The sequence below is a fragment of the Eulemur rufifrons genome, chromosome 7 (assembly GCF_041146395.1).
Source record: "Eulemur rufifrons isolate Redbay chromosome 7, OSU_ERuf_1, whole genome shotgun sequence".
Taxonomy (NCBI): domain Eukaryota; kingdom Metazoa; phylum Chordata; class Mammalia; order Primates; family Lemuridae; genus Eulemur; species Eulemur rufifrons.
Genome location: NC_090989.1, coordinates 12295448 through 12308315, shown reverse-complemented (window position 1 = coordinate 12308315; position 12868 = coordinate 12295448). Strand labels below are relative to the sequence as shown.

The 12868-nt window shown below is 46.5% G+C and overlaps 1 protein-coding gene across 1 annotated transcript in view; it reads right to left on the bottom strand.

The window, feature by feature from the left end:
* The window catches only part of URB1 (URB1 ribosome biogenesis homolog), a 70619-nt gene that overhangs the window by 19472 nt on the left and 38279 nt on the right, over positions 1-12868 (bottom strand). The window contains exons 22-28 of the mRNA XM_069475001.1: positions 11084-11939; positions 10032-10233; positions 7161-7347; positions 3815-3873; positions 2965-3158; positions 1832-1942; positions 1580-1643 (exon numbers count right to left, since the gene is read on the bottom strand). Of these exons, the coding sequence (XP_069331102.1) occupies positions 1580-1643; positions 1832-1942; positions 2965-3158; positions 3815-3873; positions 7161-7347; positions 10032-10233; positions 11084-11939 (1673 nt within the window). The remainder of the gene's footprint in view (positions 1-1579; positions 1644-1831; positions 1943-2964; positions 3159-3814; positions 3874-7160; positions 7348-10031; positions 10234-11083; positions 11940-12868) is intronic.

Sequence of the window (12868 nt, the reverse complement as noted above, 5' to 3'; positions counted from 1 at the left end):
CTTTAAAAAGGATTAAATTTATGACAGTCTCACACCCTCGGTAGACGGGAAGACTGCGTCTTACTCCTCTTAGTTTTCCCGAGTGCTGAGCCCAGCGCCTCATAAAACACCAGGCGCTCAGCAAACATCAATTGAATTAAATACTTCTGAATGAAATTCTTCTAAATACAGACTTGTTTCTATGCAAGTAAACAAAAGTTACTAATATTAAAAAAGGAACAACTCCTTTCAGAGGGTGCTGGCTGCCCACTGCGGTGCCTGGCAGGCAGGCGGCACTCACGCTGGGCGCTCCCCGTCGGACCAGCCACCACTGACTGGCAGGGGAGCCGCCCCTGGACGTCCAGAGCTCCCGGCACAGATCCCCAGGCTCAGGCCCGCTCCTTCAGCTGAGGGGACATTTATTTGGAGTCTAAGGAAATGTTCTGTGTTCCTTTGAGACATAGAGCCCACGAGCGCCACCTCCTTGATTCGCTCTTTTTCTCCTGGGAGCTGAAACCAGACTCCCTTGTAACCAGCTCTGACCTGTTTATTCACTGGGCATCCTCACGGGACTTTCCGAGTTCGAGGGTGTTCGAACGCAGAAACAGATGGTCAGAAGGACTCTTCGCTATGACAGAACCTGCCTCCAGTTTGATTTGCTCTGCTCTCCCCACATAAGCAGGGACAGTTCTACTCCAGAAAGGACACGACTGACGCAGTACCGGCTCCCAAACAAACAGTGAGAGTCAGGCCAGCACACAAGAGGCGGTGTCTTCTGAACTAATGCAGTTTTTATCTTTAAACCAAGCACTCCGAAATGGAGATAGTTTTCTCCTCCCTAGAGCTCTCCTGAACTGCTTTCCACGGCCCAGTCAGCTCACGTCCTGTCTGAACACACAACACCCTCTCCAAGTACATACTGGGCAGATGTCAGGGTGCTGGTCCCAAGAGGTGAGGAGAAAAGGAGGACCTAGGGCAGCACAGGGGATCCAACACCACCTTCCGTCAACAGCACATCTGATCAAGTCCCCACTTAGCCCAGGCAACCCCAGAGATGGGGCAGGGCCCACAGGGAAAGGCATCAGGCCAGGCCACTCAGGACCAAAGCTGCACCAGCCAAGCAGCGCCAGGGAGCCCAGGAGACACAGACACGCATGCGTGTGTGCACACAGACAGGACAGAGCAGAGTTTGTGTCCAGTCGGCCCTCCTCACACTTCCCCAGAAATCCCCAAGGCATAAGTCATCCCACCTAAAGTAAGGCACGAAGAGAAAGGTTTTCAAAAAACTAATCAAACAGGATGAGATGCTCCAGTGGGGAGTGAGCTTGGGGACAGATGTATGTCAGGCACCCATCAGTCGGCAGAGACAGCCCAACCCCTGGTGGTCCCCTGCCAAGAGACACAATCCTCATGGTGTGAGGCCAAGCTTTTCTGGAGCAGCCTATGAGCAGCCTACGCTGGGGCCAGTGTAAGCGACCGGAGTTCCATCCACCTCGCCCTTTCCCTGAGAATCAAAATGGAACAAAAGAAAGTCTTGCATCTGGAGCTTGCTGCACGGAGAAGGGGCTACAGTCTTAGGACCGCCAGCCCCTACACTCACCTGAAGTTGATGAGGCTGAGCTTGTTGTGCTCATAGGCCCGGAGCAGAAGTAAAATCTTCTGGTCTAGAAGTCAAACGAGGGTCAGGTTAGAAAGCTGAACCCCATACACACACCGCAGGATACACCGCTTGGTCCTCACACCCTCCCCCTGCTCACGTCGCCAGGTCCTCACACCCGCTGCTCACACTGCCAGATACTCGTGCCCCCCCCACCCCCCACCCCTACTCCCTGCCTGGTCCTCCCGCCCTCACCCAGGACGCTGAGAGTGGCACCGTAGGCCCCGAGAAGCACTGCAAAGTGGCTGCTCTCACAGACAGAGGGGCACAGCCTCACCACCGCTGACATCAGGTCCACCAGCGCTTCTGGAAGAGAACAACACTGAAATGCACAGCATCACGGGGGACGTACATACTCTGAATAAAAGTCGAGGAGGAAGCATCACAGGGAATATTTAAATGCCTGACATATCCTCCTCTGAATCCTGGTGTTTGGACTGTCATCTAATACCTTCTCCATTTTTTAAAAAATATAAACGTGTCTTAACAATCACTTGTTCTTAGGTCTTTGACAGGCTGAGTATCAGTCCCTGCTCGCTCGCCTCCCAAATTTTAAGCCACCTAAGATTTTAAAATCCAAGCATCTTTCCCCATGAGTATGCTACTCAAACCTTTGCTACTTCGGCTTCAGTGTGAATAGAAGGGTGGAGCCTTTTTTACTTTTCCTACCACTCAACACCAGTCATTTAGCTAATGGCTGTCATTAGTTATCAGGTTGTTACAGACTAACCCTGCGGTGATTCCTAACAGTTTTGGGGTGTTCATTTTGCCTCTCTAAATAGAGCATGGCTTGGAGAGGGCAGGAAACCAGGGACCATCTTCTCTGCCATTTGCACAAGCCCACTTGTGGGACTACAGCAAACACTGGCTGAATCAGGGATGGAGCTAAACCTGGGCTTTTGAAGAGTTCTCTAGCAGTGAACCGTCAACAGCCACTTTCTAAGCCTTTTTCCTTGATAAAAGTTTCAATCTTCCCATGAAGAAACTTCATGGAACTATTCGATTTCTCTCAGGTCAGATACCCACACTCCCCCCATCTCCTAACTTCCCCTAACTCCCAGATTCTAACCCAGCTCGTGACACAGCAGTAAGGGCGCAATCAGACTTCTGTCAGCCAAATAAGGCCTTGGAAACGGGTGTGCATGTGCTGTTTGACTGTAAGTCAGAGGAAACATTTCTTGACCCTGCATTTGGCAGGAACAAAACCCTCTAATACTGTTGTGGTGAGTCTGAGAGCCGTGGGAGACAGGCTTTGGGGCACAGCTAGCCTGATGAAATCAGGAGATGAAATCTGGGTCTGAAATCGGAGGGTGGCAGTGAGGGGTCACCTTTTACTTGAGCGTCTGGGTCGTCCCCCTCTTCAGACTTCAGCAGAGTCGGCAGAAACAGAGAATGCTGGGTGAGCATCATGTGGACCACGGGGAGCGGGATGAGCTTTATGCTCGTGGAGCTTTCTGGGTGGTACAGGAGCTGTATGGCAGCGTGGAGGGTCTTTAAAAATGTGTGGTCCTGATAACGAAACCTGGGAGGCAGAGTCAAAAGGAAAAGAACTTCACTAAAGGGGGATTTTATTTCACACGAAACAATAAAAAAAATTTTCCCAGCATTTTATCAAGAAAATTTTCAAACACAGCACGAAGCTGAGAAATTTACAGTGAATGCCCCTGTACCCAACACCTACCACTGACAAAGCACGACACTCACTCTACCCCCTCCCATTGCCCACCATTCACAGGGAGCCCTTCTGGAAACAAGGGAGGGATGCAATGCATTTATTTCCTCTATGACTCAACACCAAATGAACTTCTTGCTTAACAGAAATGCCAGGAGGCATGGGAACAGCTGAGCTGAGAAAGCCCGACACCCAGCACCCCCAGCTCACCTCATCCCAGCAGCCTCCCTCCTTCCTCGCTTCCAGCTACTCAGAACTTTTCTGTATTTTTAAAATATTCTATTTGTTAAAAAGGCTGCTTCTCTCATCATTAGAAGCACTCTGCATGGCAACAGGCAAATCATTTAACTTCTCTAACAATCTTCATCTTCTATCTCTAAAAAAAACGGGAGGACACTTGCTCTACCACAGGGATTATGCTAATAACAAGCTACAAAAGAGGCTTTGCATGATCAACGACATTCACACCTTTACTAAATGGCACCAAAAAAATAAAATCAACTTACTTGAGTCCTGTCTTCACAAATTTCTGCCAATCGCCAGGATCAACTTCACTAAGTGCATGCTACAAGTAAAGTAAACAAGAAATATATAAGAAACATCTCAATTAATCTAAACAATACGGAGAGGCCCCAGCTGTAATGCCGCCTCTACAAAACACAGGATCAGAAGGTTGAGAAAGAGGAGCTCGGTGTCCCCTCCTGCTCTGACACCTAGGACGCCACCCAGCAGCTCCTCTGCTCAGGCCTCTTTGTGCCCTTTTTTTTTTTTTAGTTGGAGAACAGGCCTATAAATTTGTCAACACACGGGGAAAATCACAGAGTGATAACCCCTCTTTGTGTAATTCTTGATAAGCATGTGAAAGCTCAAACATACAGGGGCAGAGAGCAGAACCAAGATTAATCTTAAAACAAAAACTAAAATGCAGACTATGGAATTAAAGTCAGCAAATATGAAACACAGTTATCTAAACAATCCACAAGAGCATTTTTTTTTTTTTTTACTTTTTAAAAAACTGGTTATTTCTGCTAACATGCTAACATTTTACTAGCATACCTATGATCACCAAATAGGCAAAAGGAAATTTCCTGAGTAGTCCTGTTATTTTTCCCTTTGCCTACCATTCCAGACACAACTAATGGATTTACAATTAGCTTTTAATTAAACAGCAAATGAAAACCACTAGTGTGACACCTTCACCTAGCCTCCAGGTCAAAGGGCACTGGCTACATGACATGAAGAGGCCTGTGGGACTAGAGAATCAATGTTGGCGTCAGACACCCACTAAAGGCCTGTGTGCTCAGGCTGCTGTCTCTACCAGGCTGGCCGTGCGGTGGAGATGAGACCACAGTGCAGAGACTGCAAAGGAAATCCTGGAGCAGCTGGACCCCTCAGCTCAGGCACACCTCACACTCATCACATTTTGAAATATGTTCTCTCTGCCCCAACAGTTCCTCTTTCAGGAATTCGCCAGGGGATAACTGCTCAAGTGTGTGAGGACGGACCATGCATGACATTCATCACAGTGTTCTTTGTAACAGCAAAAGACAAGAAGCTACTCACAGGTCCAGCAACATACAACTACCTAAATATGTCACGGTAAATGTACCTAGGGGAAGACCACTGCACCATTGACAAGGCAGGTCCACACTCATTGTTGTGGGAAGACATTTCTAAATATAGTATTACACTAGAAACAAAACAAAAAACCAGGCTACACACAGCATGCATAATATTAAATAAGATCTTATTAATATATAAAATTACACAAGTTTTATCAAGCATACATGCAACAATACATAGCAAGATCTTTGGAAGGATATTCACCAAATTTATAATGGGATAGCCTCAATGAGATGGAAGACTTTTAATTTCTTCTTTATACATTTTTTTGCATTGCTTATATATGCAATAAGTATGCTTGTTAGCTTTATAATCATAAAACCAGTAATTCCAAATTTTGTGAGAGTGGCTTGGAAGGGTGAACATCATACAATGGAATACTACTCAGCAACAAAAAGTAATGAACCACTCATTCCCATAACATGGATGAACTGGGAAAGCATCATTGAACTGAAACAAGCTGTACACACAGAAGTGTACACACTGCATAATTATACTGTATGAGTCCAAGTCTTTGAAGGTCTAAAACAGGCACAATAATCTAATGGTGACAGAAATCAAAAGAGTGGTTGCTTTGGAGGAAAAGGGATTTGGGGAAGAGTCACAAGAAACTTTCTGGGATGAAAATCTTTTTGGATAGGAATGTGGGGTGCACCTATATATGAATTACATATATTTCTGAATATGTAAACTATACCTCAATTAAAAGAAAAGAGGGATAAAGACGGAGGCAAACCCCTAAAAGAGCCCAGGCTGTCACTCCATCATCAAGCCCACAAGCTGGTGAAGGGGATGACTGTGAGGCCAGACAGGAACGTTCCTGTGGGCCAATTGCTGGAGAGCACCAAACTCCCCCCTCAACAGCTCAGCTCTCCCTAGGTCTTAGCACCTTCCTCCTCTTTCTCAGTTTTATATGTTTGGGTGCCTGTGCACCTTAAATTTACAAACCTGTGCTGCACAAATTAAGTCTGAAAGTACAGTTATCAAGTTTCTCAAAACAAAAAAGCAAACGGCTTGGTCTATGACCTACGAATGTGTTTGCCAAACGCTCGTTCATCTTTACCCAGAGTTACTAACCTTAAAAGGTTAGTTCCTTTAAGTCTGGGGTTCAGAATTTAAACACAAGTCATAGACTCTAGGACTATTAATGCGATTTTATACCGTGCACTGAGGAATAACTCACATACTTATGTGAACCTTCAGGATGTTAACTATTTCTGTGCAAAAACAGTTATAAAAAAGGACACTCTAGTAGAAGGAAATAATGGCCAAATATTTCTAAATTTTATGAAAACCATAAACCCATAGACCAAACAGTTCACTGAATCCCAAGCACAAGAAACTTGAAGAAAACTACACTAAGGTGGATCATAATCAAATTGCTGTAAATCATGTTTTAAAAAAATCCTAAAATCAGCCAGAGGGAAAAAAGGACATAACCTACAGAGGAACAAAGATAAGAATGACAGATTTCTGATTGGAAACAAAGCCAGAAGACAATAAAGCAACATCTTTAAAATACTTGAAAGAAAAAAAACCCATCAACCTAGAATTTTACACCCGGTGAAACTCTTCCCAACTCATTCTATGAGGCCAGCATTACCTGATTCTAAGACCAGACAAAGACATTACAGGAAAATAAGATCAGAAACTAATAACCCTCATGTACACAAATGCAAATATTCTTAAAATATACACAAATCAAATCCAACAAGATGTAATAAGGATACTACATCATGATCAAGTAGGTTTACCCCAGGAATGCAAAGTTGGTTTAATATTCAAAAATCAATTAATATAATTCACTTTATTAATAGACTAATTAAAAAACAAGACCTTATATAACATCCCAGTAGATGCAAAAATCCAACATCAATTCCTGATAAAGGATGGCTCATTAGTTCCAAGGCTACCCTCACCTGACACTCTGCCCCCAGACATGGCCCTCTCAGTTTCTATAGGGCCACGTTCATGCCACCTACCTTGCAAGGTATCTGTAATGCTTGGTTTGTCTAGCACACTTAAAATAAATGTTTTGTTTTATTTTTTTGAGACAGGGTCTCGCTCTGTTGCCCAGGCTAGAATGCAGTGGCATCATGATAGCTCACTGAAACCTCAAACTCCTAGGCTCAGATGATCCTCCTACCTTGGACTGGGGTTACAGGTGTGAGCCACCACACCCAGCCTCCCTTAAAAATTTAACCAGGATCTCTAAGAAAAGGCACCTACCAACAGCTCGTCTAATCTGAGCAGCATTCGCTTCTCCTGGTCCTGAATACTGTCATCATCTTGCTGGCCACCACTGAAAGACACAGTCAGCCACTTTATACAGGACTCCAAAAGGGTCCTTCTCCAGGCACACAGCTCTTCCGCTGACCCTGCCAGGGCTGCTGAGACACAGTCTGCCACGATCCACCTGCAGCAGGAGACAAGAGGTACAGAGTTGAGACATGATCAAGAATATGGTTGAAGCAGCAACCTTTTGAGATTTGTCCATCTCCAGATAGACTCTTAAAGACAATAAATGTTTAGAAACTAATACCACTGGGAAAAAATGACTTTTTAATTTTTGGTTTTCTGGTTTCTTAGATTCTTTCAAAAGATTTATGGTGAGAATGGGTAAGTTTTGTGGTTCACAGTGAAAAATCTGTGCATATTATTTGTTTTCTGTGTGGCTAGTTATTGCACTTCTATCCTGGCATGTCACTAAATGAGGATGCTCTGTGCTGTGCATGAGATTTTTAAAATGGGAAAATTTTATTTTGCAACCTAATGGCAATGTTGCTGTGTCTCAGTGCCTAGTGCGTGAAGTGCGATATGACTAGTTTTTGTTTTATTAGAAATTTCAAATTCAGCCCCATCCGCTTTTTTCTTTCCCTATTTTGAATTTAATGAGCTGATTAAAGGTAACAAAAGCACTTGTGTTAAGATTAAGTATATGTATTTGGTTGCTACCTAGACTACAATTCTCATTTCTGGATGTTGAAGGCCAAATAACCACATTTTAGAAAATCTATGATGAAAAAAGAGTTTAGCATTTACTTCAAGGTTAGAATGCATACAGTTGACGCTATCTATATGCTCAGCTCATGGGGAGCTTTGTTGATGGGGAGCCACTGATCCTCCCTCAGTGGTATTTGGAAGCATTTTCAAGTCCTAATTGGGGCAAAAAGTTACAACATGGCTGTGTTTGTAGAGCAAAATTGGCCTTCTGAAATTCTAAAAATTAAAATCTCTGTAGTTTCTAACATTATTGTTGCAAGGATGATATTTATAACTAATTCTTTTTTTTGGGGGGGGGGGGCGTCTACTGTTGTTTAATTCTGCTTACCTGGTAGACAGGATAACATATTATAATGTAAAACCACCTGGAGATATTTTCCATTTCTAGAATAGCTGAAATTTAAAACTAAGTTATTTATTCATTCTTAGTGCAAAACCATGTAGCAATATCTTAATATTTTCTACCAAACTTTCTGTAATTTTGTGAATCTGAGGGCTAGCAGTTTTTGAGCAAGAGGAAGAGAATTTAAAGCTGTCAACTATTTTAATCTGCCCAAGCCTTAGTACCTAAGAATCTTTCCCTACAAGGATTTATTTTGTCTCTAAGAATCTCTAATTTTTTATAGCTTTTTATATAATTTTGGTACTTCAGAAATCTTGGAAGTTACTAAAACCACTACTTAAAGCAATATAACCATTCTAGATGTCAAAAGTGTAATCGAGCCATGGACAATGACTTGCAGCACTTCTCAGCTACTGATTTTAAAACTCCGGCTCTCAGCAGGCTTCTCATGTGCCACGTAAAGGGACGTTATACCCCTTCCATCTCATCAGCATGATCCTTAAGCATTTGCTGTTCTTAATTTATCATGCCAAAGCTGTTTTAACTTGTTTAAAAATCTCTTTACAGCTTCAGGCATTTTGAATTCTAACCTTCAGAAGAATTTCTATTTGTAAATATGACTTTATGATGTAAGCAGGTCTCAGAAATGGTTATTTTTCTTAAGCAAGTACCCAGATAAGAGTACCCAGAGTACAAGCGTGTGATGGGAACGTGACCACGCACAAGCATCTCAATGACTGTACATGTTCCCCTTAGTCAGGGGTAAATTATATGACTGAGTTAAGAGAAAAGAGAAACCTAAAGCAAAAACCGAAAAAGCTAAGGATTTTTCTGGATTATAGCTGGCAGCAGCACATGTTTTCTGTAGACTATTCTAAGCTGGTTATTTGGACACTATAGTATTTGTTTTAAAGGCTGTTCTGCATGGAGTTTAGTGCCAAGGTAACTACACACATAGAGCAAGACTGTAAATTGAGACCGAATAATGCATGACTTTTCAAATAATGGAAAGTAACATGAATGTATCTTCAGAAAACTCAAGTGTGTTTTAGGTCACTTGAAATCAAATCTATCACACAGGACTTTTTGTTCCTGTAGTCTATGAGTTACCAATGCTTAAGTTGATCCACTGCAATGAAAATAAAATATAAGTTTAAATAGGAAAAAAAAGAGTCACAGAATTCGAGGGAGAGGTTGAATCCCTCTGGCTTCATGTAGCATCCAACATCATAAGGATCATATGGGACAGATATCCCAAGTCCTGCTCCCGTCACGACCCACTCACACGAACCACAGGCTTCCCCAGACTCTTAATCAAGTGCCAAAGATGTACCAGACTCTCTACAACCAAGAAAACATGTTAGCATACCAGAAAAAGGATACATGTCCATACTTTGTCTAGATCACGGTTTCTCAACCTCAGTACTACTGATATTTTAGGTCAGAAAATTCTACCCTCTAGAAGCCAGAAGCAACACCCCCTCACCCCAGTCGTGACGATAAAAGGTGTCAGACATTGCCAATCGTCCCCCTACGGGAAGAGCACCTCTAGCTGAGAACCACTGTTCCCGGGGAATCTGACCGAGCCACTGGTTGCTGAGACGACTTGCTGGAAGGAGGAGTTCTCACAGGAACCGCCTGCTCATCGATGCGCACAACGGTACCGCTGCAGCTTCGCACTGACTCATTTTATAAATGCTAAAGAGAAAAGTGAAGCTGAGCAAACAGCCATCAACCGACCCAAGCCTTCATACCTTTTGTGACTGCTTGGAGCATGCAGCACACTGGGCAGGCGGCCCGTGAGGACACTGAGATCCTTGGCTCTTGCAAATGGGACCAGCTGGGCCAGGACCTCCTCATGCAGCCCGGACTCTGGGGGACCATCTGTGCTGAGAAGCCTGTTCTGCAGCCGTCTCCACAGGGCCTTCCTCAAGACAGGAATGACAGCGGCGCACACTAGGGCAGAGACACGAGGGAGGGATGACTGCATGCAACGGTGGTACCCTGTGACCCTGGGGGCCTGAGATTGACGTTGGCAGGAGTTCAGACACTGTGGAAATTGGCAAACTATAAACTCATTTCCTCCCAGGGTCCTCCTCCACCTCGTCAGCCAGTGGGCCCTGGGCACAGCCCCCGGTTCCATGCTCGCGGTAAGACCGTGTGTGCCAAAGTTCTGGATTCCCATGGGATTCATTCCTCAAAGGCAGGGGACAAGGGAGGGTGCCCAAGGAAAGGTGTGTCAAGAACCCCGGCTGCAGGGGGCTGTCTAACTTTTTAGAACACCTGTCATCATTGATATGAACTTATGTAAAACAGAGGTAAAACAGTGAGTTAAAAAAAAAACCATTCATGCCCTTGATAAAGAGGAATTAAATTCAACCTGAGGTAATCAAATAGTGCCTCACATCTGAAACCCAGCGATGGAGCTGGACCTGCTGCCTGGACTCACGTCAACTTCCCAGTGTTTCCCTGGAGGGTGGGGAAGTCGGATGGGATGAGGGACAGATCAGGCCTGAAGGATTTCTTCAGCTTAACAAGACACAGCCCCAAATATCCCCACCTACTGCCCACCCCTCCCCCAACCTCCTGTCGGACAGCCTGGAACTGCCGGGGCCCAAGGGGCGGCATGCGGCCAGGCGACGGGAAGAGGGCTGCTGAGAACCTCTCCCAGCTCCACAGCGGGGTCAGATGCTAGAGAAGAAATGGAATTACTCCACATCCCAGAACATGAAGCTCTAGGGTTTAAAAACGGACATGCAGTTCCAACTTAAAACTCCCAGCGGCCCCAAATCCGCCTTTGCCTTACCTCCTGCTGGGCGCGTGAAGTGGCCCTGAGTCCTGCACTGGAGGTAGGAGTGGATGAGCGGGAGGAAGTCATCCAGGTCCTCCTGCAGGCTGAGCCCCGCGCCAGCCTGCAGGCACCACTGCTCAAACCACAGTAGGTGGGTACAGCTGTGCTGAAGGAGCAGGGCAGCGATGCCGAGGGCTGCCTGTGTCCGCTGGGCCAGGCAGTAGTCGAGCAGATCGACCCCGACTGCAGGGGCCAGCATGGGGTCTCCCTGCAGAGTGTGCAGGAGGACAGTGTCCAGCTCGCTCATGGCCAGCGCAGGGAGCAGAGCCCCCAGGCCTCTCACGTACTCGGAAGACCACAGGAGCTCGCCGCCCTGCAGCTGACCCTGGGGGCCGCTGCTGAACAGCTGCACCAGGCTCTTCCCGAGAGGGCTCAGGTGTCTCTTTTTCCCGGGCGACTTTGTGGGTTGCTGAGTCACCAGGTGGGCCTCGGGCAGGCTCAGCAGAGCCAGGGTGATCTCTCGGAGCTGGGTGCCCTCCATGTATGAGTGCAGCTCCCGCAGGGCCTCCAGCTGTGGCAGGGTCTTCGACAATGACGGCGCTGGGCCTGCCCTCCTGCTCCGCAGCTCTTTCAGGACACTTTGGGTGACGGCCTCTGAGTACCTGGCTAAGAGGCCCAGCTGACCGATGTTCCGGAGAATCGGGGCACTCACTGTCAGCAGCTGAAGGACCCCTGCACTGAAATGAGCGGCCAGGAGCTTCACAAGGATGGGGCTGAGGGTGTGTGGCGGGAGGGCCTGCTGCTCCAGGGCCAGGAACCAGCCCTCCAGCGTGGGGTGTCTGAGGATGGCCACCAGCACCTCCTCCAGCGTCTGAAATGCAGTGATGAGGCATGGACATCACCCAGGGCATGAGGCCAGGAGAGGGGCAGTGGCTGCCATGTAAGAATTCACTGTCACCAGTGGGATAGAAAGCAGCTTTTTGTACCCCATTCCACCCTCAAGCCTGAGTTCCAGTCTCCCTCTTGGCACCCCAGCAACGCCCAGGCAAAGCTACCATCCCATCAAAACATAACTGCCTCCCCTCCGCGCCTGTGCGCACCAAGGGCTGGACTGTGTTGTGCCAGTGCCCTGCCCAGAGTCACGAGCACGTGCCTGAGGAATCCAGCCTGGACGCATCCACCACGTGGCAAAATCATCCCCCGCAGTCACTCAATGGCAAGGACGGGCCATAGAGAAATGCCAAAATGTGGTTAGGGTCAATTAGTTGCTGGTTTCCCCTTGCGGCCTTGCCGTCCTAAATAAATCCGATTGGAGGATGTGGGTGTCTCCTGACAACTGGGGCGGGGTGGTCACATCTTAGATGAGACCATGTGTCTGGGGATAGGGGGTGGGATTAAACCACCGTGAATGTCCACAATCCCCAATGGAAGGTGATCCTGTGTGCCCTGAAGAGGAAGTTGGGGCCCCACCCGACCCCTGAGAAACTGGCTCTGACCCGGCCAACTGAGTTTGGACACTGCTCCGAAAGCAGCTGGGCATCCTTTGCGGAATTAGAGAGTGATTTGTTTCAACTCTTCTCCACAGCCTGCTGAACACCATCCCTAGCCAAGGAAGCTACACCAGCCCCGGGAACAGGAAAACATTTTCTTTCCTTATTTATTCTTAACCGAAGAAAAGAGGAGCTTATCACACTTTCCAACCGAGCTTTGCCAGTTAAAAACAGAACAGCACGATTCCACATTAGGAATGTTTGCCTGGTTGATAGGTGATCCCACCAACACACACACACACACACACAC